Raw genomic sequence first — 24,532 nt, 5'->3', positions numbered from 1 at the left:
CTCAGAGCTGATAAACACCCCCTAACCCTACAGCAGAGAGAGAGATAGAGATGGGAGGTGAGAGAGAGGAAGGAGATGGGAGGATTCTCAGAGCTGATAAACACCCCCTAACCCTACAGCAGAGAGAGAGATAGAGATGGGAGGTGAGAGAGAGGAAGGAGATGGGGGATTCTCAGAGCTGATAAACACCCCCTAACCCTACAGCAGAGAGAGAGATAGAGATGGGAGGTGAGAGAGAGGAAGGAGATGGGAGGATTCTCAGAGCTGATAAACACCCCCTAACCCTACAGCAGAGAGAGAGATAGAGATGGGAGGTGAGAGAGAGGAAGGAGATGGGAGGAAGAGTGAGAAGAAAGAAAGAAAAACAAGAGGAGAATGAGAAAGGGAAAACAGTCTAGAGAGCACACACACACCTGTGACGATGAGAATCTGGACCAGGTTGTTTGGTCAGATGGGGGATGCTATCACAAGTGCAGATCCCAACTAAGCACAGCCCACAGACCAAAAAAGTTGATGAGCCTCACACACACAGACACATACACACATTGACAGACACACATAAACATACATCAGGAAGGGTGTGAGGGCAGGGGTCAGAGGGTCATAAACTTTGCCCCTCTGTGTGATTCTGAGCCTTCATGGGAAATCATGTCAGCTGCATTACTGAGGTAAGACAAGAGATATAGTGGTGTGTGTGTGTGTGCATGGGTGTGTGTGTGTGTGTCTGTGTGTGTGTGCGCGCGTGTGCGTGTGTGACTGTGTGTTCCTAGATAGAGTCCCTCTATCCCCACTCCCCTCTAACTCTCTGAATTCTGACCTCTCTCTCTCAAAGCTGACGCCCCCTGAGTTCACAATGACTTACCAAGGTCTACTAGCACACTATACTACTTCTACCACACACACATGCCTACACTCTTAGAAAATGGTTCCATAAGGTTCTACAGCTGTCCCCATAGGATAACCCTTTTTGGTTCTAGGTAGAATCCTTTTGGGTTCCATGTAGGACCCTCTGTTGACAGTTCTACATAGAACTGAAAAGGATTCTACCTGGAACCGAAAAAGTTTCCTTAACGGGTTCTCCTATTGGGACAGCTGAAGAACCCTTTTAGGTTCTAGATAGCACCTTTGATTTCTAGGAATGTAGGCACTCACGCCCACACACTCACAGGGTCAAACCTACTTTGGGTATCTCCTCTGTTGCACCATGGGTAGGATCTCTGACTCGGCTCCCGGATCAGGAAGCAATAGCTCTGTAAAACGTTCTGAAAAAGAGAGGAATGAGACAAAATAAAAAAGATGGAGGTGGAGGAGGAGAGTGAAGAAAAAGGAGAACAGACAGGACAAGGCATGAGACGAGAGGGGGAGAACAGACACGACAAGGCATGAGACGAGAGGGGGAGAACAGACACGACAAGGCATGAGACGAGAGGGGGAGAACAGACACGACAAGGCATGAGACGAGAGGGGGAGAACAGACACGACAAGGCATGAGACGAGAGGGGGAGAACAGACACGACAAGGCATGAGATGAGAGGGGGAGAACAGACACGACAAGGCATGAGACGAGAGGGGGAGAACAGACACGACAAGGCATGAGACGAGAGGGGGAGAACAGACACGACAAGGCATGAGACGAGAGGGGGAGAAAAGACACGACAAGGCATGAGACGAGAGGGGAGAACAGACACGACAAGGCATGAGACGAGAGGGGGAGAACAGACACGACAAGGCATGAGACGAGAGGGGGAGAACAGACACGACAAGGCATGAGACGAGAGGGGAGAACAGACACGACAAGGCATGAGACGAGAGGGGGAGAACAGACACGACAAGGCATGAGACGAGAGGGGGAGAACAGACACGACAAGGCATGAGACGAGAGGGGGAGAACAGACAGGTTGTATGGGGTAGGTTGTATGGGGTTGTGGTAGGACTGGCTGTACTGTAGCTTGTTTGGGGTTGTGGTAGGACTAGCAGTACTGTAGCTTGTATGGGGTTATGGTAGGACTAGCAGTACTGTAGGTTGTATGGGGTTGTGGAAGGACTAGCAGTACTGTAGCTTGTATGGGGTTGTGGTAGGACTAGCTGTACTGTAGGTTGTATGGGGTTGTGGTAGGACTAGCAGTACTGTAGCTTGTTTGGGGTTGTGGTAGGACTGGCTGTACTGTAGCCTGTTTGGGGTTGTGGTAGGACTAGCAGTACTGTAGCTTGTTTGGGGTTGTGGTAGGACTAGCAGTACTGTAGCTTGTTTGGGGTTGTGGTAGGACTGGCAGTACTGTAGGTTGTATGGGGTTGTGGTAGGACTAGCAGTACTGTAGCTTGTATGGGGTTGTGATAGGACTAGCAGTACTGTAGCTTGTTCATGGTTGTGGTAGGACTAGCAGTACTGTAGCTTGTTTGGGGTTGTGGTAGGACTGGCTGTACTGTAGCTTGTTTGGGGTTGTGGTAGGACTAGCTGACTGTAGCTTGTATGGGGTTGTGATAGGACTAGCAGTACTGTAGCTTGTTTGGGGTTGTGGTAGGACTAGCACTACTGTAGCTTGTTTGGGGTTGTGGTAGGACTAGCTGACTGTAGCTTGTATGGGGTTGTGGTAGGACTAGCAGTACTGTAGCTTGTTTGGGGTTGTGGTAGGACTAGCAGTACTGTAGCTTGTATGGGGTTGTGGTAGGACTAGCTGACTGTAGCTTGTATGGGGTTGTGGTAGGACTGGCAGTACTGTAGCTTGTTTGGGGTTGTGGTAGGACTAGCAGTACTGTAGCTTGTTTGGGGTTGTGGTTGGACTGGCAGTACTGTAGTTTGTTCAGGGTTGTGGTAGGACTGGCTGTACTGTAGCTTGTTGGGGTTGTGGTAGGACTAGCTGTACTGTAGCTTGTTTGGGGTTGTGGTAGGACTAGCTGTACTGTAGCTTGTTTGGGGTTGTGGTAGGACTAGCAGTACTGTAGCTTGTATGGGGTTGTGGTAGGACTAGCTGACTGTAGCTTGTATGGGGTTGTGGTAGGACTGGCAGTACTGTAGCTTGTTTGGGGTTGTGGTAGGACTAGCTGTACTGTAGCTTGTATGGGGTTGTGGTAGGACTGGCAGTACTGTAGCTTGTTTGGGGTTATGGTAGGACTGGCAGTACTGTAGCTTGTTTGGGGTTGTGGTAGGACTGGCAGTACTGTAGCTTGTTTGGGGTTGTGGTAGGACTGGCTGTACTGTAGCTTGTATGGGGTTATGGTAGGACTAGCAGTACTGTAGCATGTTCAGGGTTGTGGTAGGAATGGCTGTACCGTAGCTTGTATGGGGTTGTGGTAGGACTAGCAGTACTGTAGCTTGTTTGGGGTTGTGGTAGGACTGGCTGTACTGTAGGTTGTATGGGGTTGTGGTAAGACTAGCTGTACTGTAGCTTGTTTGGGGTTGTGGTAGGACTAGCTGTACTGTAGCTTGTTTGGGGTTGTGGTAGGACTAGCAGTACTGTAGCTTTTTGGGGTTGTGGTAGGACTGGCTGTACTGTAGCTTGTTTGGGGTTGTGGTAGGACTAGCTGTACTGTAGCTTGTTTGGGGTTGTGGTAGGACTAGCAGTACTGTAGCTTGTTCATGGTTGAGGTAGGACTAGCAGTACTGTAGCTTGTTTGGGGTTGTGGTAGGACTAGCTGTACGGTAGCCTGTTTGGGGTTGTGGTAGGACTAGCAGTACTGTAGCTTGTTTGGGGTTGTGGTAGGACTGGCTGTACTGTAGCTTGTTTGGGGTTGTGGTAGGACTAGCAGTACTGTAGCTTGTTTGGGGTTGTGGTAGGACTGGCTGTACTGTAGCTTGTTTGGGGTTGTGGTAGGAGTACCAGTACTGTAGCTTGTTTGGGGTTGTGGTAGGACTAGCAGTACTGTAGCTTGTTTGGGGTTGTGGTAGGACTATCTGTACTGTAGCCTGTTCAGGGTTGTGGTAGGATTGGCTGTACTGTAGCTTGTATGGGGTTATGGTAGGACTAGCTGTACTGTAGCTTGTTTGGGGTTGTGGTAGGACTGGCTGTACTGTAGCTTGTTTGGGGTTGTGGTAGAACTGGCAGTACTGTAGCTTGTTTGGGGATTTGGTAGGACTGGCTGTACTGTAGCTTGTTTGGGGTTGTGGTAGAACTAGCAGTACTGTAGCCTGTTCGGGGTTGTGGTAGGACTGGCTGTACTGTAGCTTGTATGGGGTTATGGTAGGACTAGCTGTACTGTAGCTTGTTTGGGGTTGTGGTAGGACTGGCTGTACTGTAGCTTGTTTGGGGTTGTGGTAGGACTGGCAGTACTGTAGCTTGTTTGGGGTTGTGGTAGGACTGGCTGTACTGTAGCTTGTTTGGGGTTGTGGTAGGACTGGCAGTACTGTAGCTTGTTTGGGGTTGTGGTAGGACTGGCTGTACTGTAGCTTGTTCATGGTTGTGGGAGGACTGGCTGTACTGTAGCTTGTTTGGGGTTGTGGTAGGACTAGCTGTACTGTAGCTTGTTTGGGGTTGTGGTAGGACTGGCTGTACTGTAGCTTGTTTGGGATTGTGGTAGGACTGGCTGTACTGTAGCTTGTATGGGGTTGTGGTAGGACTAGCAGTACTGTAGCTTGTATGGGGTTGTGGTAGGACTAGCTATACTGTAGCTTGTTTGGGGTTGTGGTAGGACTAGCAGTACTGTAGCATGTTTGGGGTTGTGGTAGGACAAGCAGTACTGTAGCTTGTTTGGGGTTGCGGTAGGACTAGCAGTACTGTAGCTTGTTTGGGGTTGTGGTAGGACTAGCAGTACTGTAGCTTGTTTGGGGTTGTGGTAGGACTAGCTGTACTGTAGCCTGTTCAGGGTTGTGGGAGGACTGGCTGTACTGTAGCTTGTTTGGGGTTGTGGTAGGACTAGCTGTACTGTAGCTTGTTTGGGGTTGTGGTAGGACTGGCTGTACTGTAGCTTGTTTGGGGTTGTGGTAGGACTGGCAGTACTGTAGGTTGTATGGGGTTGTGGTAGGACTAGCAGTACTGTAGCTTGTATGGGGTTGTGATAGGACTAGCAGTACTGTAGCTTGTTCATGGTTGTGGTAGGACTAGCAGTACTGTAGCTTGTTTGGGGTTGTGGTAGGACTGGCTGTACTGTAGCTTGTTTGGGGTTGTGGTAGGACTAGCTGACTGTAGCTTGTATGGGGTTGTGATAGGACTAGCAGTACTGTAGCTTGTTTGGGGTTGTGGTAGGACTAGCACTACTGTAGCTTGTTTGGGGTTGTGGTAGGACTAGCTGACTGTAGCTTGTATGGGGTTGTGGTAGGACTAGCAGTACTGTAGCTTGTTTGGGGTTGTGGTAGGACTAGCAGTACTGTAGCTTGTATGGGGTTGTGGTAGGACTAGCTGACTGTAGCTTGTATGGGGTTGTGGTAGGACTGGCAGTACTGTAGCTTGTTTGGGGTTGTGGTAGGACTAGCAGTACTGTAGCTTGTTTGGGGTTGTGGTTGGACTGGCAGTACTGTAGTTTGTTCAGGGTTGTGGTAGGACTGGCTGTACTGTAGCTTGTTGGGGTTGTGGTAGGACTAGCTGTACTGTAGCTTGTTTGGGGTTGTGGTAGGACTAGCTGTACTGTAGCTTGTTTGGGGTTGTGGTAGGACTAGCAGTACTGTAGCTTGTATGGGGTTGTGGTAGGACTAGCTGACTGTAGCTTGTATGGGGTTGTGGTAGGACTGGCAGTACTGTAGCTTGTTTGGGGTTGTGGTAGGACTAGCTGTACTGTAGCTTGTATGGGGTTGTGGTAGGACTGGCAGTACTGTAGCTTGTTTGGGGTTATGGTAGGACTGGCAGTACTGTAGCTTGTTTGGGGTTGTGGTAGGACTGGCAGTACTGTAGCTTGTTTGGGGTTGTGGTAGGACTGGCTGTACTGTAGCTTGTATGGGGTTATGGTAGGACTAGCAGTACTGTAGCATGTTCAGGGTTGTGGTAGGAATGGCTGTACCGTAGCTTGTATGGGGTTGTGGTAGGACTAGCAGTACTGTAGCTTGTTTGGGGTTGTGGTAGGACTGGCTGTACTGTAGGTTGTATGGGGTTGTGGTAAGACTAGCTGTACTGTAGCTTGTTTGGGGTTGTGGTAGGACTAGCTGTACTGTAGCTTGTTTGGGGTTGTGGTAGGACTAGCAGTACTGTAGCTTTTTTGGGGTTGTGGTAGGACTGGCTGTACTGTAGCTTGTTTGGGGTTGTGGTAGGACTAGCTGTACTGTAGCTTGTTTGGGGTTGTGGTAGGACTAGCAGTACTGTAGCTTGTTCATGGTTGAGGTAGGACTAGCAGTACTGTAGCTTGTTTGGGGTTGTGGTAGGACTAGCTGTACGGTAGCCTGTTTGGGGTTGTGGTAGGACTAGCAGTACTGTAGCTTGTTTGGGGTTGTGGTAGGACTGGCTGTACTGTAGCTTGTTTGGGGTTGTGGTAGGACTAGCAGTACTGTAGCTTGTTTGGGGTTGTGGTAGGACTGGCTGTACTGTAGCTTGTTTGGGGTTGTGGTAGGAGTACCAGTACTGTAGCTTGTTTGGGGTTGTGGTAGGACTAGCAGTACTGTAGCTTGTTTGGGGTTGTGGTAGGACTATCTGTACTGTAGCCTGTTCAGGGTTGTGGTAGGATTGGCTGTACTGTAGCTTGTATGGGGTTATGGTAGGACTAGCTGTACTGTAGCTTGTTTGGGGTTGTGGTAGGACTGGCTGTACTGTAGCTTGTTTGGGGTTGTGGTAGAACTGGCAGTACTGTAGCTTGTTTGGGGATTTGGTAGGACTGGCTGTACTGTAGCTTGTTTGGGGTTGTGGTAGAACTAGCAGTACTGTAGCCTGTTCGGGGTTGTGGTAGGACTGGCTGTACTGTAGCTTGTATGGGGTTATGGTAGGACTAGCTGTACTGTAGCTTGTTTGGGGTTGTGGTAGGACTGGCTGTACTGTAGCTTGTTTGGGGTTGTGGTAGGACTGGCAGTACTGTAGCTTGTTTGGGGTTGTGGTAGGACTGGCTGTACTGTAGCTTGTTTGGGGTTGTGGTAGGACTGGCAGTACTGTAGCTTGTTTGGGGTTGTGGTAGGACTGGCTGTACTGTAGCTTGTTCATGGTTGTGGGAGGACTGGCTGTACTGTAGCTTGTTTGGGGTTGTGGTAGGACTAGCTGTACTGTAGCTTGTTTGGGGTTGTGGTAGGACTGGCTGTACTGTAGCTTGTTTGGGATTGTGGTAGGACTGGCTGTACTGTAGCTTGTATGGGGTTGTGGTAGGACTAGCAGTACTGTAGCTTGTATGGGGTTGTGGTAGGACTAGCTATACTGTAGCTTGTTTGGGGTTGTGGTAGGACTAGCAGTACTGTAGCATGTTTGGGGTTGTGGTAGGACAAGCAGTACTGTAGCTTGTTTGGGGTTGCGGTAGGACTAGCAGTACTGTAGCTTGTTTGGGGTTGTGGTAGGACTAGCAGTACTGTAGCTTGTTTGGGGTTGTGGTAGGACTAGCTGTACTGTAGCCTGTTCAGGGTTGTGGGAGGACTGGCTGTACTGTAGCTTGTTTGGGGTTGTGGTAGGACTAGCTGTACTGTAGCTTGTTTGGGGTTGTGGTAGGACTGGCTGTACTGTAGCTTGTTTGGGGTTGTGGTAGGACTGGCTGTACTGTAGCTTGTATGGGGTTGTGGTAGGACTAGCAGTACTGTAGCTTGTATGGGGTTGTGGTAGGACTAGCTATACTGTAGCTTGTTTGGGGTTGTGGTAGGACTAGCAGTACTGTAGCTTGTTTGGGGTTGTGGTAGGACAAGCAGTACTGTAGCTTGTTTGGGGTTGTGGAAGGACTAGCAGTACTGTAGCTTGTATGGGGTTGTGGTAGGACTAGCTGTACTGTAGGTTGTATGGGGTTGTGGTAGGACTAGCAGTTCTGTAGCTTGTTTGGGGTTGTGGTAGGACTGGCTGTACTGTAGCCTGTTTGGGGTTGTGGTAGGACTAGCAGTACTGTAGCTTGTATGGGGTTGTGATAGGACTAGCAGTACTGTAGCTTGTTCATGGTGGTGGTAGGACTAGCAGTACTGTAGCTTGTTTGGGGTTGTGGTAGGACTGGCTGTACTGTAGCTTGTTTGGGGTTGTGGTAGGACTAGCTGACTGTAGCTTGTATGGGGTTGTGATAGGACTAGCAGTACTGTAGCTTGTTTGGGGTTGTGGTAGGACTAGCACTACTGTAGCTTGTTTGGGGTTGTGGTAGGACTAGCTGACTGTAGCTTGTATGGGGTTGTGGTAGGACTAGCAGTACTGTAGCTTGTTTGGGGTTGTGGTAGGACTAGCAGTACTGTAGCTTGTATGGGGTTGTGGTAGGACTAGCTGACTGTAGCTTGTATGGGGTTGTGGTAGGACTGGCAGTACTGTAGCTTGTTTGGGGTTGTGGTAGGACTAGCAGTACTGTAGCTTGTTTGGGGTTGTGGTTGGACTGGCAGTACTGTAGTTTGTTCAGGGTTGTGGTAGGACTGGCTGTACTGTAGCTTGTTGGGGTTGTGGTAGGACTAGCTGTACTGTAGCTTGTTTGGGGTTGTGGTAGGACTGGCTGTACTGTAGGTTGTATGGGGTTGTGGTAGGACTAGCTGTACTGTAGCTTGTTTGGGGTTGTGGTAGGACTAGCTGACTGTAGCTTGTATGGGGTTGTGGTAGGACTAGCTGTACTGTAGCTTGTATGGGGTTGTGGTAGGACTGGCAGTACTGTAGCTTGTTTGGGGTTATGGTAGGACTGGCAGTACTGTAGCTTGTTTGGGGTTGTGGTAGGACTGGCAGTACTGTAGCTTGTTTGGGGTTGTGGTAGGACTGGCTGTACTGTAGCTTGTATGGGGTTATGGTAGGACTAGCAGTACTGTAGCTTGTTCAGGGTTGTGGTAGGAATGGCTGTACCGTAGCTTGTATGGGGTTGTGGTAGGACTAGCAGTACTGTAGCTTGTTTGGGGTTGTGGTAGGACTGGCTGTACTGTAGGTTGTATGGGGTTGTGGTAGGACTAGCTGTACTGTAGCTTGTTTGGGGTTGTGGTAGGACTAGCTGTACTGTAGCTTGTTTGGGGTTGTGGTAGGACTAGCAGTACTGTAGCTTTTTTGGGGTTGTGGTAGGACTGGCTGTACTGTAGCTTGTTTGGGGTTGTGGTAGGACTAGCTGTACTGTAGCTTGTTTGGGGTTGTGGTAGGACTAGCAGTACTGTAGCTTGTTCATGGTTGAGGTAGGACTAGCAGTACTGTAGCTTGTTTGGGGTTGTGGTAGGACTAGCAGTACTGTAGCTTGTTTGGGGTTGTGGTAGGACTGGCTGTACTGTAGCTTGTTTGGGGTTGTGGTAGGAGTAGCAGTACTGTAGCTTGTTTGGGGTTGTGGTAGGACTAGCAGTACTGTAGCTTGTTTGGGGTTGTGGTAAGACTGGCTGTACTGTAGCTTGTTTGGGGTTGTGGTAGGAGTACCAGTACTGTAGCTTGTTTGGGGTTGTGGTAGGACTAGCAGTACTGTAGCTTGTTTGGGGTTGTGGTAGGACTATCTGTACTGTAGCCTGTTCAGGGTTGTGGTAGGATTGGCTGTACTGTAGCTTGTATGGGGTTATGGTAGGACTAGCTGTACTGTAGCTTGTTTGGGGTTGTGGTAGGACTGGCTGTACTGTAGCTTGTTTGGGGTTGTGGTAGGACTGGCAGTACTGTAGCTTGTTTGGGGATTTGGTAGGACTGGCTGTACTGTAGCTTGTTTGGGGTTGTGGTAGAACTAGCAGTACTGTAGCCTGTTTGGGGTTGTGGTAGGACTGGCTGTACTGTAGCTTGTATGGGGTTATGGTAGGACTAGCTGTACTGTAGCTTGTTTGGGGTTGTGGTAGGACTGGCTGTACTGTAGCTTGTTTGGGGTTGTGGTAGGACTGGCAGTACTGTAGCTTGTTTGGGGTTGTGGTAGGACTGGCTGTACTGTAGCTTGTTTGGGGTTGTGGTAGGACTGGCAGTACTGTAGCTTGTTTGGGGTTGTGGTAGGACTGGCTGTACTGTAGCTTGTTCATGGTTGTGGGAGGACTGGCTGTACTGTAGCTTGTTTGGGGTTGTGGTAGGACTAGCTATACTGTAGCTTGTTTGGGGTTGTGGTAGGACTAGCAGTACTGTAGCTTGTTTGGGGTTGTGGTAGGACAAGCAGTACTGTAGCTTGTTTGGGGTTGTGGTAGGACTAGCAGTACTGTAGCTTGTTTGGGGTTGTGGTAGGACTAGCAGTACTGTAGCTTGTTTGGGGTTGTGGTAGGACTAGCTGTACTGTAGCCTGTTCAGGGTTGTGGGAGGACTGGCTGTACTGTAGCTTGTTTGGGGTTGTGGTAGGACTAGCTGTACTGTAGCTTGTATGGGGTTGTGGTAGGACTGGCTGTACTGTAGCTTGTTTGGGGTTGTGGTAGGACTGGCTGTACTGTAGCTTGTATGGGGTTGTGGTAGGACTAGCAGTACTGTAGCTTGTATGGGGTTGTGGTAGGACTAGCTATACTGTAGCTTGTTTGGGGTTGTGGTAGGACTAGCAGTACTGTAGCTTGTTTGGGGTTGTGGTAGGACAAGCAGTACTGTAGCTTGTTTGGGGTTGTGGTAGGACTAGCAGTACTGTAGCTTGTTTGGGATTGTGGTAGGACTAGCAGTACTGTAGCTTGTTTGGGGTTGTGGTAGCACTAGCTGTACTGTAGCCTGTTCAGGGTTGTGGTAGGACTGGCTGTACTGTAGCTTGTTTGGGGTTGTGGTAGGACTGGCTGTAGAGTCATGTTAGAGCCACTGCTAGAACTATGTTAGCCCTCAGAACGCTGCACTAATAATGCTAGAGCAATGTTTGCTCTTAGAACCCTGTACTAATACTGCTAGAGCCATGTTAGCTCTTAGAACCCTGCACTAATACTGCTAGAGCCATGTTAGCTCTTAGAACCCTGTACTAATAATGCTAGAGCCATGTTAGCTCTTAGAACCCTGCACTAATACTGCTAGAGCCATGTTAGCTCTTAGAACCCTCTACTAATACTGCTAGAGCCATGTTAGCTCTTAGAACCCTGTACTAATACTGCTGGAGCCATGTTAGCTCTTAGAACCCTGCACTAATACTGCTAGAGCCATGTTAGCTCTTAGAACCCTGCACTAATACTGCTAGAGCCATGTTAGCTCTTAGAACCCTGTACTAATAATGCTAGAGCCATGTTAGCTCTTAGAACCCTGCACTAATACTGCTAGAGCCATGTTAGCTCTTAGAACCCTCTGCACCAATTTGTAAGTCGCTCTGGATAAGAGCGTCTGCTAAATGACTTAAATGTAAATGTAAATGTACTAATACTGCTAGAGCCATGTTAGCTCTTAGAACCCTGTACTAATACTGCTGGAGCCATGTTAGCTCTTAGAAACCCTGTACTAATACTACTAGAGCCATGTTAGTTCTTAGAACCCTGTACTAATACTGCTGGAGCCATGTTAGCTCTTAGAACCCTGTACTAATACTGCTTCTAATACTGCTCTCCATGTTAGCCATCAGCTTACAGAAGCCTCCGGAAATGGATTCTCCCAAGCAAAGATGAGAAGGGGGTTAAAACAAACCCCCCCTCCCAAATTCTGTCATTTATGAGATGGTACAGGCTGTCCCTGGAGCTTAGGGAGGATGTGCAGGAGATCCACTGTGTTGTGTGTTTGTGTGTGTGTGTGTGTGTGTGTGTGTGTGTGTGTGTGTGTGTGTGTGTGTGTGTGTGTGTGTGTGTGTGTGTGTGTGTGAGTGTGTGTGTGTGTGTGTGTGTGTGTGTGTGTGTGTGTGTGTGTGTGTGTGTGTGTGTGTGTGTGTGTGTGTGTGTGTGTGTTCATTCACCAGTCCAGTCTCCCACCACTCTGAGATGTATTCCTAAAGTTTCTTTCTTCTCCGTGGGACACTGCAAGGGAGAGCACAGACAATGAGTCATTCACATACACACTCCTGAGCACACACACACACACACACACACACACACGCACTGAGCGTGCCTCGACCTGGTGTTTTTGGGGGATTGTAGCAGAATCACTGACAAAGAGCAGACAGACCCCTGAGGGCAGTAACACTGTCTGCCAACAGGAAAGCAATGTGCATGTACATTGAGTGTGTGTGTGCATGTGTGCGTGTGTGTGTGTGTGTGTGTGTGTGTGTGTGTGTGTGTGTGTGTGTGTGTGCGTGTGTGTGTGTGTGTGTGTGTGCATGTGTCTGTGTATAGGATGTGTGTACGTGCGCGCGCACGTCTGTGCGTGTGTGAATGTTAAAAAGGAGTGGATCAGATTCCTGAAGTAAAGTCTCTTATTCTGCCAAATTAATAAAGAACTGTAGCTGATGTGTGAGGGATTTAAAGTGTCAGCAGTCAATCTACCAGCTTAACCCTAACCCTAACCCTAACCCCCCCCCTGCATCCACATCAATGAGAGAACTGGATCCGAGGGGCCTCAGAGAGAGAGAGAACTGTTCGTATACCAGGGGGTAAAAAGTTTGGTTGTAGCACGTGCCTTTAGATGTGAGTATTATGTCATGTTTGAGGTATGAAGAGAAAGCATGGTGAATTGATATCTTGCACTGTGTGTGAGGAAGCCTCTAGCTGTTCTGAAGACTTCGATCTGCACATTTGTTGTTTGATTTGTGAGAAAACCAACTGAACCAACTTACCGCAGTCAGAGTGAAGGGATGGTTTTCAAATGATGACACACTGGGACAGTTTAGTACAATGTACTGAGAAAGGACGAGGAGAGGGAGAAAAGACAGAGAGAGAACAGAGACAGAGAAAAAAATCAAATCTTAAACTCTACAGCTGTTCTACTCATGACTACTGCAAGATTCCAGACCATTCCCTCGCCCCACCAGATTCCAAACTATTCCCTCGCCCCACCAGATTCCAAACCATTCCCTCGCCCCACCAGATTCCAAACCATTCCCTCGCCCCAACAGATTCCAAACCATTCCCTCGCCTCACCAGATTCCAGACCATTCCCTCGCCTCACCAGGTTCCAGACCATTCCCTCTCCCTAACAGATTCCAGACCATTCCCTCGCCTCACCAGATTCCAAACCATTCCCTCGCCTCACCAGATTCCAGACCATTCCCTTGCCTCACCAGACTGCTGACCATTCCCTCGGCTCACCAGATTCCAAACCATTCCCTCGCCTCACCAGATTCCAGACCATTCCCTCGCCTCACCAGATTCCAGACCATTCCCTTGCCTCACCAGATTCCAAACCATTCCCTCGCCTCACCAGATTCCAAACCATTCCCTCGCCTCACCAGATTCCAGACAATTCCCTTGCCTCACCAGATTCCAGACCATTCCCTCGCCTCACCAGATTCCAGACCATTCCCTTGCCTCACCAGATTCCAGACCATTCCCTCGCCTCACCAGATTCCAGACCATTCCCTCGCCTCACCAGATTCCAGACCATTCCCTTGCCTCACCAGATTCCAAACCATTCCCTCGCCTCACCAGATTCCAAACCATTCCATTGCCTCACCAGATTCCAAACCATTCTACCATTCTATACTTGCACAACACATCTTTTGTTAGTGACTCACTACTATATCTCCATACTTGAGACTTTGTACAGATCTCAGGTAAGTAATATGTCAGAAACAACTACCTTTCTGCTACTTTGGTTGAGGTGTTAGTAACATGGCATAGTAAGTGTTACCTTACTGCTAACTTAGTCCAGAGCCATGCCACAGTGTGGTTACTATAGTAACTCTACCTGTCACTCACCTGCCCCGGGTGGGCTTTAAAGTCCCTCTTCAGCATGCGCAGCTCGATGACGTCACAGGGATGTCTGACGACAGCAACTATGGTGACGGGGGAGTTGCTCCGAATGTAACGATATAGCCTCTCAGCACAGTAGAGACACAGAGGACCAGACACCCACAGCCAGGTCTACATGCACACACACACACACACACACACACACAACCACACACACACACACACACACACACACACACAGACACACACACACACACAGACACACACACAATCACACACAGACACACACACACACACACACACACACACAGAGACACACACAACCACACACACACACACACACACACACACACACACACACACACACACACACACACACACACACACACACACATACACTAATTACTCCCAGCTAGAGAGAGGCAAGTCCAGAGATTTGATTTTATGAGACAACACTGGCGCTTAACAAGCATGTGCACACAGAGAGGCCTTCACCCCTCCCCTACCTCCCATCCTCCCCTACAACCCATCACTCCACCTCACACCCATCCTCCCCTACACCCCATCACTCCAACTCACCTCCCATCCTCCCCTCACCTATCCCCTACCTCCCATCCTCCCCTACACCCCATCAATCCAACTCACCCCCATCATCCCCTACACCCCATCACTCCTCCCCTACACCCCATCACTCCTCCCCCCTACACCCCATCACTCCAACTCACCCCCATCCTCCCCTACACCCCATCACTCCTCCCCTACACCCCATCACTCCTCCCCTACACCCCATCACCCCATCACTCCCTCCTCCCCTACACCCCATCACCTCACCTCACCTCCCATCCTCCCCTACACCCCATCACTCCACCTCACCTCCCATCCTCCCTAAACCCCATCACTCCAACTCACCTTCCATCCTCCCCTACACCCCATCACTCCACCTCACTTCCCATCCTCCCCTACACCCCATCACTCCACCTCACTTCCCATCCTCCCCTACACCCCATCACTCCAACTCACCTCCCATCCTCCCCTACACCCCATCACTCCACCTCACTTCCCATCCTCCCCTACACCCCATCACTCCAACTCACCTCCCATCCTCCCCTACACCCCATCACTCCACCTCACTTCCCATCCTCCCCTACACCCCATCACTCCACCTCACCTCCCATCCTCCCCTCACCCATCCCCTACCTCCCATCCTCCCCTACACCCCATCACTCCACCTCACTTCCCATCCTCGCCTACACCCCATTACTCCACCTCACCTCCCATCCTCCCCTACACCCCATCACTCCACCTCACCTCCCATCCTCCCTCACCCATCCCCTACCTCCCATCCTCCCCTACACCCCATCACTCCACCTCACTTCCCATCCTCCCCTACACCCCATCCACTCCACCTCACTTCCCATCCTCCCCTCACCCATCCCCAACCTCCCATCCTCCCCTACACCCAATCACTCCACCTCACCTCCCACCCTCCCCTACACCCCATCCTCCTCCCCTACACCCCATCACTCCTCCCCTACACCCAATCACCTCACCTCACCTCCCATCACCTCACCTCCCATCCTCCCCTACACCCCATCACTCCTCCCCTACACCCAATCACCTCTCCTCACCTCCCATCACCTCACCTCCCATCCTCCCCTACACCCCATCACTCCAACTCACCTCCCATCCTCCCCTACACCCCATCACTCCACCTCACCTCCCATCCTCCCCTACACCCCATCACTCCAACTCACCCCCATCATCCCCTACACCCCATCACTCCTCCCCTACACCCCATCACTCCTCCCTACACCCCATCACTCCAACTCACCCCCATCCTCCCCTACACCCCATCACTCCTCCCCTACACCCCATCACTCCTCCCCTACACCCCATCACCCCATCACTCCTCCCCTACACCCCATCACCTCACCTCACCTCCCATCCTCCCCTACACCCCATCACTCCACCTCACCTCCCATCCTCCCCTAAACCCCATCACTCCAACTCACCTCCCATCCTCCCCTACACCCCATCACTCCACCTCACTTCCCATCCTCCCCTACACCCCATCACTCCACCTCACTTCCCATCCTCCCCTACACCCCATCACTCCACCTCACTTCCCATCCTCCCCTACACCCCATCACTCCAACTCACCTCCCATCCTCCCCTACACCCCATCACTCCACCTCACTTCCCATCCTCCCCTACACCCCATCACTCCACCTCACTTCCCATCCTCCCCTACACCCCATCACTCCAACTCACCTCCCATCCTCCCCTACACCCCATCACTCCACCTCACTTCCCATCCTCCCCTACACCCCATCACTCCACCTCACCTCCCATCCGCCCCTACACCCCATCACTCCAACTCACCTCCCATCCTCCCCTACACCCCATCACTCCACCTCACTTCCCATCCTCCCCTACACCCCATCACTCCACCTCACTTCCCATCCTCCCCTACACCCCATCACTCCACCTCACTTCCCATCCTCCCCTACACCCCATCACTCCACCTCACACCCATCCTCCCCTACACCCCATCACTCCAGCTCACCTCCCATCCTCCCCTCACCCATCCCCTACCTCCCATCCTCCCCTACACCCCATCACTCCACCTCACTTCCCATCCTCCCCTACACCCCATCACTCCACCTCACTTCCCATCCTCCCCTCACCCATCCCCAACCTCCCATCCTCCCCTACACCCAATCACTCCACCTCACCTCCCACCCTCCCCTACACCCCATCACTCCTCCCCTACACACCCAATCACCTCACCTCACCTCCCATCACCTCACCTCCCATCCTCCCCTACACCCCATCACTCCTCCCCTACACCCAATCACCTCACCTCACCTCCCATCACCTCACCTCCCATCCTCCCCTACACCCCATCACTCCACCTCACCCCCATCCTCCCCTACACCCCCCCCCCACACACACACACACACACACACACACACCTCAGGTGAGTTGGGTTGGAACCGAGCCTCCTCCCTGCAGCTCCATCCATCTCCTTCAGCCTGTCCTGACTCCTCCTCCGTCTTGTCCGGGTTAGTCTGATTGGCTCTGAGGCAGCCAGGGGGGTGGGCCTCAAAGTTGGTCTGGTACTTCAGAGCACCACTATAGGATGAAAAAGAGTGAGAAAAGATGATGATGATGATGATGATAAAGAAGAACACAACATTCCGGCTCTGAAGATTCTAAAAGTCTACAGGTACATGTGTGTGGGTGTGTGTTAACCTGGGGCAGTAGAGTTGAGGAACAAAGTGAATGTGTCAGTGTGTTACTACGACTGTAATGGACCCTGGTGGCTGAGAGGACCTGATGGGGACAGCTCAACGTCAGCTCGGTCTGGACTGATGCAATAGTATGATAGTAATGCCATTAAAATGCATTCTATACCTCTCTGTATCCAACACTATGAAAACATACCGATAGTACTACTCTGTCACGACTAACCCCTTAATCAAGGCGTCCTCATGCTTCCCAGCCGAAACAGTTCGGAAGAGCTTGGCACACCTGTATTTGGTGATTTTATCCCATTCTTCTCTGTAGATCCTCTCAAGCTCTGTCAGGTGGGATGGGGAGCATCGCTGCACAGCTAATTTTCAGGTCTCTCCAGAGATGTTGGATCGGGTTCAATTCCGGCTGGGTCACTAAAGGACATTCAGAGACTTGTCCCGAAGCCACTCCTGCGTTGTCTTGGTTGTGTGCTTAGGGTCGTTGTCTTGGTTGTGTGCTTAGGGTCGTTGTCTTGGTTGTGTGCTTAGGGTCGTTATCTTGTTGGAAGGTGAACCTTTACCCCACTATGAGATTCATCAGTGAACTCTCTGTACTTTGCTCCATTCATCTTTCCCTCGATCCTGACTAGTCTCCCAGTCCCTGCCGCTGAAAGCAAGTCTCTGCTTCACTGTAGGGATGGTGGTAGGTTTCCTCCAGACGTGATGCTTGGCGTTCAGGTCAAAGAGTTCAATCTTGGTTCCATCAGACCAAATTATCTGGTTTCTCATTGTCTGAGTCCTTTAGGTGCCTTTTGACAAACTCCAAGTGGGCTGTCATGTGCCTTTTACTGATGAGTGGCTTCCGCCTGGCCACTCTACCATAAAGGCCTGATTGGCAGAGTGCTGCAGAGATGGTTGTCCTTCTGGAAGGTTCTCCCATCTCCACAACGGAATTCTGGACCTCTATTAGACAAATATAACTATTGAACCTTTTTCGTTATATTTCAAGCGAGGGTATTTTAAAGGAGTATGTAAGCACACTTGTTTGGTTCAGCTAGCCGAGTTTGGCTAGACGCCAGCCGAACTGAGGCATGCTGACACCTTTAATCAGACACACACACACACACAGCCACAGCCACATAGTCCCCATACCAAAGGCGATAAGTTAACTTACCCGACCACATGCACAATCAGTATGATGTAGAACACTATGAAGAGGTTGTGGGTGTACCAGAATATCTCATAGTTGGACACCCTGAAACACAGAGGACATTCCACAAACATGATGATATCATGATACATCAGATTACTGTAAAGTCTCATTGACATCAACACATATTTTCATACATCAGATTACCACAAGGTCCACAACGGCATATTTTCACATTTTCTGCAGAAAAACTATTTTAGGGAATGCTGTGGAATGACAGGAAGATACGAGTGTTGGAGAAAAGCAGACAAAGGGGAGAAATGATCCAGGAGAAGAGCGAGAGAGAGGTCAGAGCATAACTGAAGACATGAAGAGCCACACCTTTTAATGTACAGGGTCTCTTAAACAAGTGGAGGGCAGGACAGTGAGAGTGTGTGTGTGTGTGTGTGTGTGTGTGTGTGTGTGTGTGTGTGTGTGTATGAGTAGGGATGTCACAATTAGCAAGGTTATTACAGACAACTTCCCCCAATAAACACAACTTACACCAAACAACAGTTGAAACGCAGTCACCCTCCAAGAACGCTCTGAACACCCACACCCATGACCACATCACCCTTTGAACATCAGTGTCTCCCTACAATACTGGGACTCACACACACACACACACACACACACACACACAGGTGCTGTCCTAAGGCCTAAGTGGAGCTGCCTCTGATTCTGCATTAAATTACAACAGGCAAGGCAGAAGACACCACAATCAGGACCCAGTCTAAATCAAAGCACAGGACCTCTCCTTGCCGCCCCCTGTGACCTCAGTAATGACATAGGTTTGGCCACACTGGTAGTTGGTCCCTTTATCCTGGCCATCTAAGACTGACAGACACACATTTAAGAAATGTAGCAGACGCTCTTGTCCAAGGTAACTTAAGAGTTTTACCTGATGCAGTAGGAAGAGGCAGTGAACATCAGGAAGAGGATGAGGACCAATAGGATACCAGTGATCCCCGGGACTAAACCACATCCACCAATCAGAGAAGAGAGAGACGAGTTATAACATTATTAACCAATCAGAGAACAAAGTGACAGATTCATAACAAAGAGACAGATTCATAACATGAATGAACATTCAGTGAACAAAGAGACAGTCATAACATAATTAACCAATCAAAGAACAGAGAGACAGATTTATATAATTAATAACCAATTAATGAACAAAGACACAGAGTCATAACATTATTAACCAATCAGAGAACAAAGACAAAACTGTGATGACATCATTATTTGTTGTGTTAGATAGTTGGGCAAGGGAATAGGGAAGGTTTTCAGACTGGACTAGAGTACCAGGAAGGGGATAGGGAAAGTTTTCAGACTGGACTAGAGTACCAGGAAGGGGATAGGGAAAGTTTTCAGACTGGACTAGAGTACCAGGAAGGGGATAGGGAAAGTTTTCAGACTGGACTATAGTACCAGGAAGGGGATAGGGAAAGTTTTCAGACTGGACTAGACTACCAGGAAGGGGATAGGGAAAGTTTTCAGACTGGACTAGAGTACCAGGAAGGGGATAGGGAAAGTTTTCAGACTGGACTAGACTACCAGGAAGGGGATAGGGAAAGTTTTCAGACTGGACTAGAGTACCAGGAAGGGGATAGGGAAAGTTTTCAGACTGGACTAGACTACCAGGAAGGGGATAGGGAAAGTTTTCAGACTGGACTAGACTACCAGGAAGGGGATAGGGAAAGTTTTCAGACTGGACTATAGTACCAGGAAGGGGATAGGGAAAGTTTTCAGACTGGACTAGAGTACCAGGAAGGGGATAGGGAACGTTTTCAGACTAGACTAGACTACCAGGAAGGGGATAGGGAAAGTTTTCAGACTGGACTAGACTACCAGGAAGGGGATAGGGAATGTTTTCAGACTAGACTACCCAGAAGTGAGCTAGACAATGTCAGGAAGTTTATATACACCTTAGCCAAGTACATTTAAACTCAGTTTTTCACAATTCCTGACATTTAATCCTAGTAAAAATTCTCTGTCTTAGGTCAGTTAGGATCACCACTTTATTTTAAGAATGATAGTAATAATAGTAAAGAGAATTATTTATTTCAGCTTTTATTTGTTTCATCACATTCCCAGTGGGTCAGAAGTTTACATACACTCAATTAGTATTTGGTAGCATTGCCTTTAAATTGTTTAACTTGGGTCAAACGTTTCAGGTAGCCTTCCACAAGCTTCCCACAATAAATTGGGTGAATTGTGGCCCATTCCTCCTGACAGAGCTGGTGTAACCGAGTCAGGTTTCTAGGCCTCCTTGCTCACAACCACTTCTTCAGTTCTGCCCACAAATGTTCTATAGGATTGAGGTCAAGGCTTTGTGATGGCCACTCCAATACCTTGACTTTGTTGTCCTTAAGCCATATCTTTGGAAGTATGCTTGGGGTCATTGTCCATTTGGAAGACCCATTTGCGACCCATTTGCATTTGCGACCAAGCTTTAACTTCCTGACGGATGTCTTGAGATGCTGCTTGAGATGCTGCTTCTATATATCCACATAATATATATCCATATATTCTATATATCCACTTAATCTATTTTGTGAAGTGCACCAGTCCCTGCTGCAGCAAAGCAACCCCACAACATGCCAACCCCGTGCTTCACGGTTGGGATGGTGTTCTTCGGCTTGCAAGCCTCCCCCTTTTTCCTCCAAACATAACGATGGTCATTATGCCAAACAGTTCTATTTGTGTTTCATCAGACCAGATGACATTTCTACAAAAAGTATGATCTTTGTCCCCATGTGCAGTTGCAAACCGTAGTCTGACTTTTTTATGGTGGTTTTGGAGCGGTGGCTTCTTCCTTGCTGAGCAGCCTTTCTGGTTATGTCGATATAGGACTCGTTATACTGTGGATATAGATACTTTGTATCTGTTTCCTCCAGCATCTTCACAGGGTCCTTTGCTGTTGTTCTGGGATCGATTTACACTTTTTGGACCAAAGTACGTTCATCTCTAGGAGACAGAACGGGTCTCCTTCCTGAGCGGTATGGCGGCTACGTGGTCCCATGGTGTTTATACTTGCATACTATTGTTTGTACAGATAAACGTGGTATCTTCAGGCATTTGAAAATTGCTCCCAAGGATGAACCGGACTTGTAGAGGTCTACAAATTTTTTCTGAGGTCTTTGCTGAGTTCTTTTGATTTTCCTATGATGTCAAGCAAAGAGGCACTGAGTTTGAAGGTAGGCCTTGAAATACATCCACAGGTACACCTCCAATTGACTCAAATGATGTCAATTAGCCCATTAGAAGCTTCTAAAGCCATGACATCATTTTCAGGAATTTTTCAAGCTGTTTAAAGGCACAGTCAACTTAGTGCATGTAAACTCTGACCCACTGGTATTGTGATACAGTGAAATTATAAGTGAAATAATCTGTCTGTAAACAATTGTTGGAAAAATTACTTGTGTCATGCACAAAGTAGATGTCCTAACCGACTTGCCAAAACTATATTTTGTTGACAAGAAATGTGTGTAGTGGTTGAAAAATTAATTTGAATGACTCCAACCTAAGTGTATGTAAACTTCCGACTTCAACTGTATATTCTTGTGCTTGGCTGAGCAGAGCTGTTTTCAAGGAAGCTGTCAAGGAAGTGAGATTGTGTTTATACTGGACATTCTGCCTCCACCTACCATCAACCAGTCATGCCAATACAGAGCTATACGGAGCTATACGGAGCCTTACCCATTGTTGAAAAATTTGGGCAACTCACGGCGATGCAGTACGGAGCTCAATGTGACCTCTGCTTGCCTCTGGAGGTTCCGCAATTGTGTCACACCCTCCATACGGAGCCTCCGACCACATTTTTGGCTCTAGCATAAATTAGCTTTAAATGTAACCTTTACCCTAACCCTTATTCTAAACCTAGCCCTAAGCAGAGCAAGCAGAGCATCTACACATGGAAAATCCAGACAAAGTGTGACCGTTTTGCTTGTGTGTGGACATATTTAAGAAGTCCCCACAAGAATAGGAAACAAACAAATATTTGACCAATTGGAGACATTTTGTTGGTCCTGTCAAGGTCAAATGCTATTTCTAGGGGGTTTAGGGTTAAGGTTATAATCATTGTTAGAATTAGAATTAGATTAAGGGTTAGGGTTAGGAGCTAGGGTTAGGTTTAGTGTTAAAGTTGGGTTTTTGGATTAAGGTTAGGGGTAGGGTTAGCTTTAGGGGTTAGGGAAAATAGGATTTTGAATGGGACTGAAGTGTGTCTCCCCACAAGGTTAGCTGTGCAAGACTGTGTGTGTGTGTGTGTGTGTGTGTGTGTGTGTGTGTGTGTGTGTGTGTGTGTGTGTGTGTGTGTGTGTGTGTGTGTGTAGTGTAGTGTCTAGTACTGTCAGAAAGACAGAGTTCCCCCTCTCTTCTTGGCATAGCGCCACCCTAATCTCAAACACATTCACCAGTTTATGGTTACCATGGAAACACATATGAAACCAAGACCGAAATGCAATACACGCCCCTCGACTAGACAACCCACCTGTGAAACAGTCCAGTTTATTATAGGGGAACTCCGGCAGACTCACCTGTAGTCAGAATGATGAGTCTGGGGTCCTGGGGAAGAAAAGTGCAGGTTAACACAGGTTGTGTGTGAGTGTGTGTGTGAGTGTGCACATCTTACCTCTCCCCTGTAGCGAGCAACGTTGAGAGAAGGGAACTCTTCTGAGTACCTGACGCTGAAGTTGACCACGTTGACCAGATGAGCTGATACGTGCACAACTGGGGGACACATCACAACAGTGAGTTACACGAGAGCAAAACTCACCCTCATACACACATCTCTTTCTCTATTCAGCATACTCAACAATAGCGATGGGGGGGAAATCGATACAGTAACATATCACAATTGACTTCAAGTATTGACTTGTAGAAATATGTTTGTTCTCCATCTTCTTTTAAATAGTGAGCCAACATGTTTTCAGTCTTTCCATGACTGGTCAAAACTGTCATGTTCTCTCTGCAGCAGATATATACCCTTAACCCTTTAACCTAACTCCTAACCTTAACTTATAACCTGAACTCCTAACCTTAACTCCTAACCTTAACTTCTAACCTTAACTCCTAACCTTAACTCCTAACCTTAACTTCTAACCTTAACTCCTAACCTTAACTCCTAACCTTAACTTCTAATCTTAACTCCTAACCTTAGCTCCTAACCTAACTCCTAACCTTAACTTCTAACCTTAACTCCTAACCTAAACTCCTAACCTAAACTCCTAACCTAACCTAAACTCCTAACCTAACTCCTAACCTAAACTCCTAACCTAACTCTAACTCCTAACCTAAACTCCTAACCTAACTCCTAACTTAACTTCTAACCTAAACTCCTAACCTAACTCTAACTCCTAACCTAACTCCTAACCTTAACTACTAACCTAACTCCTAACCTTAACTCCTAACCTTAACTCCTAACCTAAACTCCTAACCTAACTCTAACTCCTAACCTAACTCCTAACCTTAACTACTAACCTAACTCTAACTCCTAACTTAAACTCCTAACCTAACTCCTAACTTAACTTCTAACCTAAACTCCTAACCTAACTCCAACTCCTAACCTAACTCCTAACCTTAACTACTAACCTAACTCCTAACCTTAACTCCTAACCTTAACTCCTAACCTAAACCCCTAACCTTAATTTTGCAAATTCGTAACATACTATATGAATTGAAATTCGTAACATACTATATGAATTGAAATTCGTAATATATGTACGAATTGCAATCCGTAACATTCAAAATGGATGATGGACCCACAGATGAATACATACGAAGTGTAACATATCATACTACACTGAACATACATATAACACAACATGTAAAGTGTTGGTCCCATGTTGCATGAGCTGAAATAAAAGTTCCTCTCCATTTTGTTGCATATCAATATTGTGTTGTATCAAGGAAGCCGACTAAACAACGTGATCATTACACAGGTGCATCTTGTTCTGGGACAAATAAAAGCCCACTAAAATGTGCAGTTATGTCACACAACACAATGCTACAGATGTCTCAAGTTTTGAGGGAGAGTGCAACTGGCATGCTGACTGTAGGAATGACCACCAGAGAATTGAATGTTCATTTCTCTACCATAAACCGCCTCCAACGTTGTATTAGAGAATTTGTCATTATGTGAGACCAGTACAAATGAAAACGTATGCATTCACTACTTTAAGTCGCTCTGTATAAGAGCATCTGCTAATGCACTTACTTCAATTGACTGATTTGAAACTGTTGAATTTACATTTTTGTTCAGTATAGAATCGTGAGAATCTAAATACATATTGTATTGGTACCTAATTAACATGATATTATCGTATTGTGAGGTCCCTGGCATTTCCCAGCACTACTCACCAATACATCCTTACTGAGTCACTGAGCGACACACACACACACACACACACACACACACACACACACACACACACA

General features: G+C 48.2%; 1 protein-coding gene across 1 annotated transcript in view; it reads right to left on the bottom strand.

Annotated features, from left to right (window-relative positions):
• LOC115126446 (NADPH oxidase 4) overlaps positions 1-24,532 on the bottom strand; it is a 57,638-nt gene that overhangs the window by 17,681 nt on the left and 15,425 nt on the right. The window contains exons 6-14 of the mRNA XM_065024268.1: positions 22,731-22,828; positions 22,636-22,663; positions 18,996-19,068; positions 18,080-18,160; positions 16,645-16,804; positions 13,676-13,840; positions 12,595-12,657; positions 11,779-11,839; positions 1,181-1,262 (exon numbers count right to left, since the gene is read on the bottom strand). Of these exons, the coding sequence (XP_064880340.1) occupies positions 1,181-1,262; positions 11,779-11,839; positions 12,595-12,657; positions 13,676-13,840; positions 16,645-16,804; positions 18,080-18,160; positions 18,996-19,068; positions 22,636-22,663; positions 22,731-22,828 (811 nt within the window). The remainder of the gene's footprint in view (positions 1-1,180; positions 1,263-11,778; positions 11,840-12,594; positions 12,658-13,675; positions 13,841-16,644; positions 16,805-18,079; positions 18,161-18,995; positions 19,069-22,635; positions 22,664-22,730; positions 22,829-24,532) is intronic.

The sequence above is a fragment of the Oncorhynchus nerka genome, linkage group LG11 (genome assembly GCF_034236695.1).
Source record: "Oncorhynchus nerka isolate Pitt River linkage group LG11, Oner_Uvic_2.0, whole genome shotgun sequence".
NCBI lineage: Eukaryota > Metazoa > Chordata > Actinopteri > Salmoniformes > Salmonidae > Oncorhynchus > Oncorhynchus nerka.
This window is presented reverse-complemented; position numbering and strand designations above follow the sequence as displayed.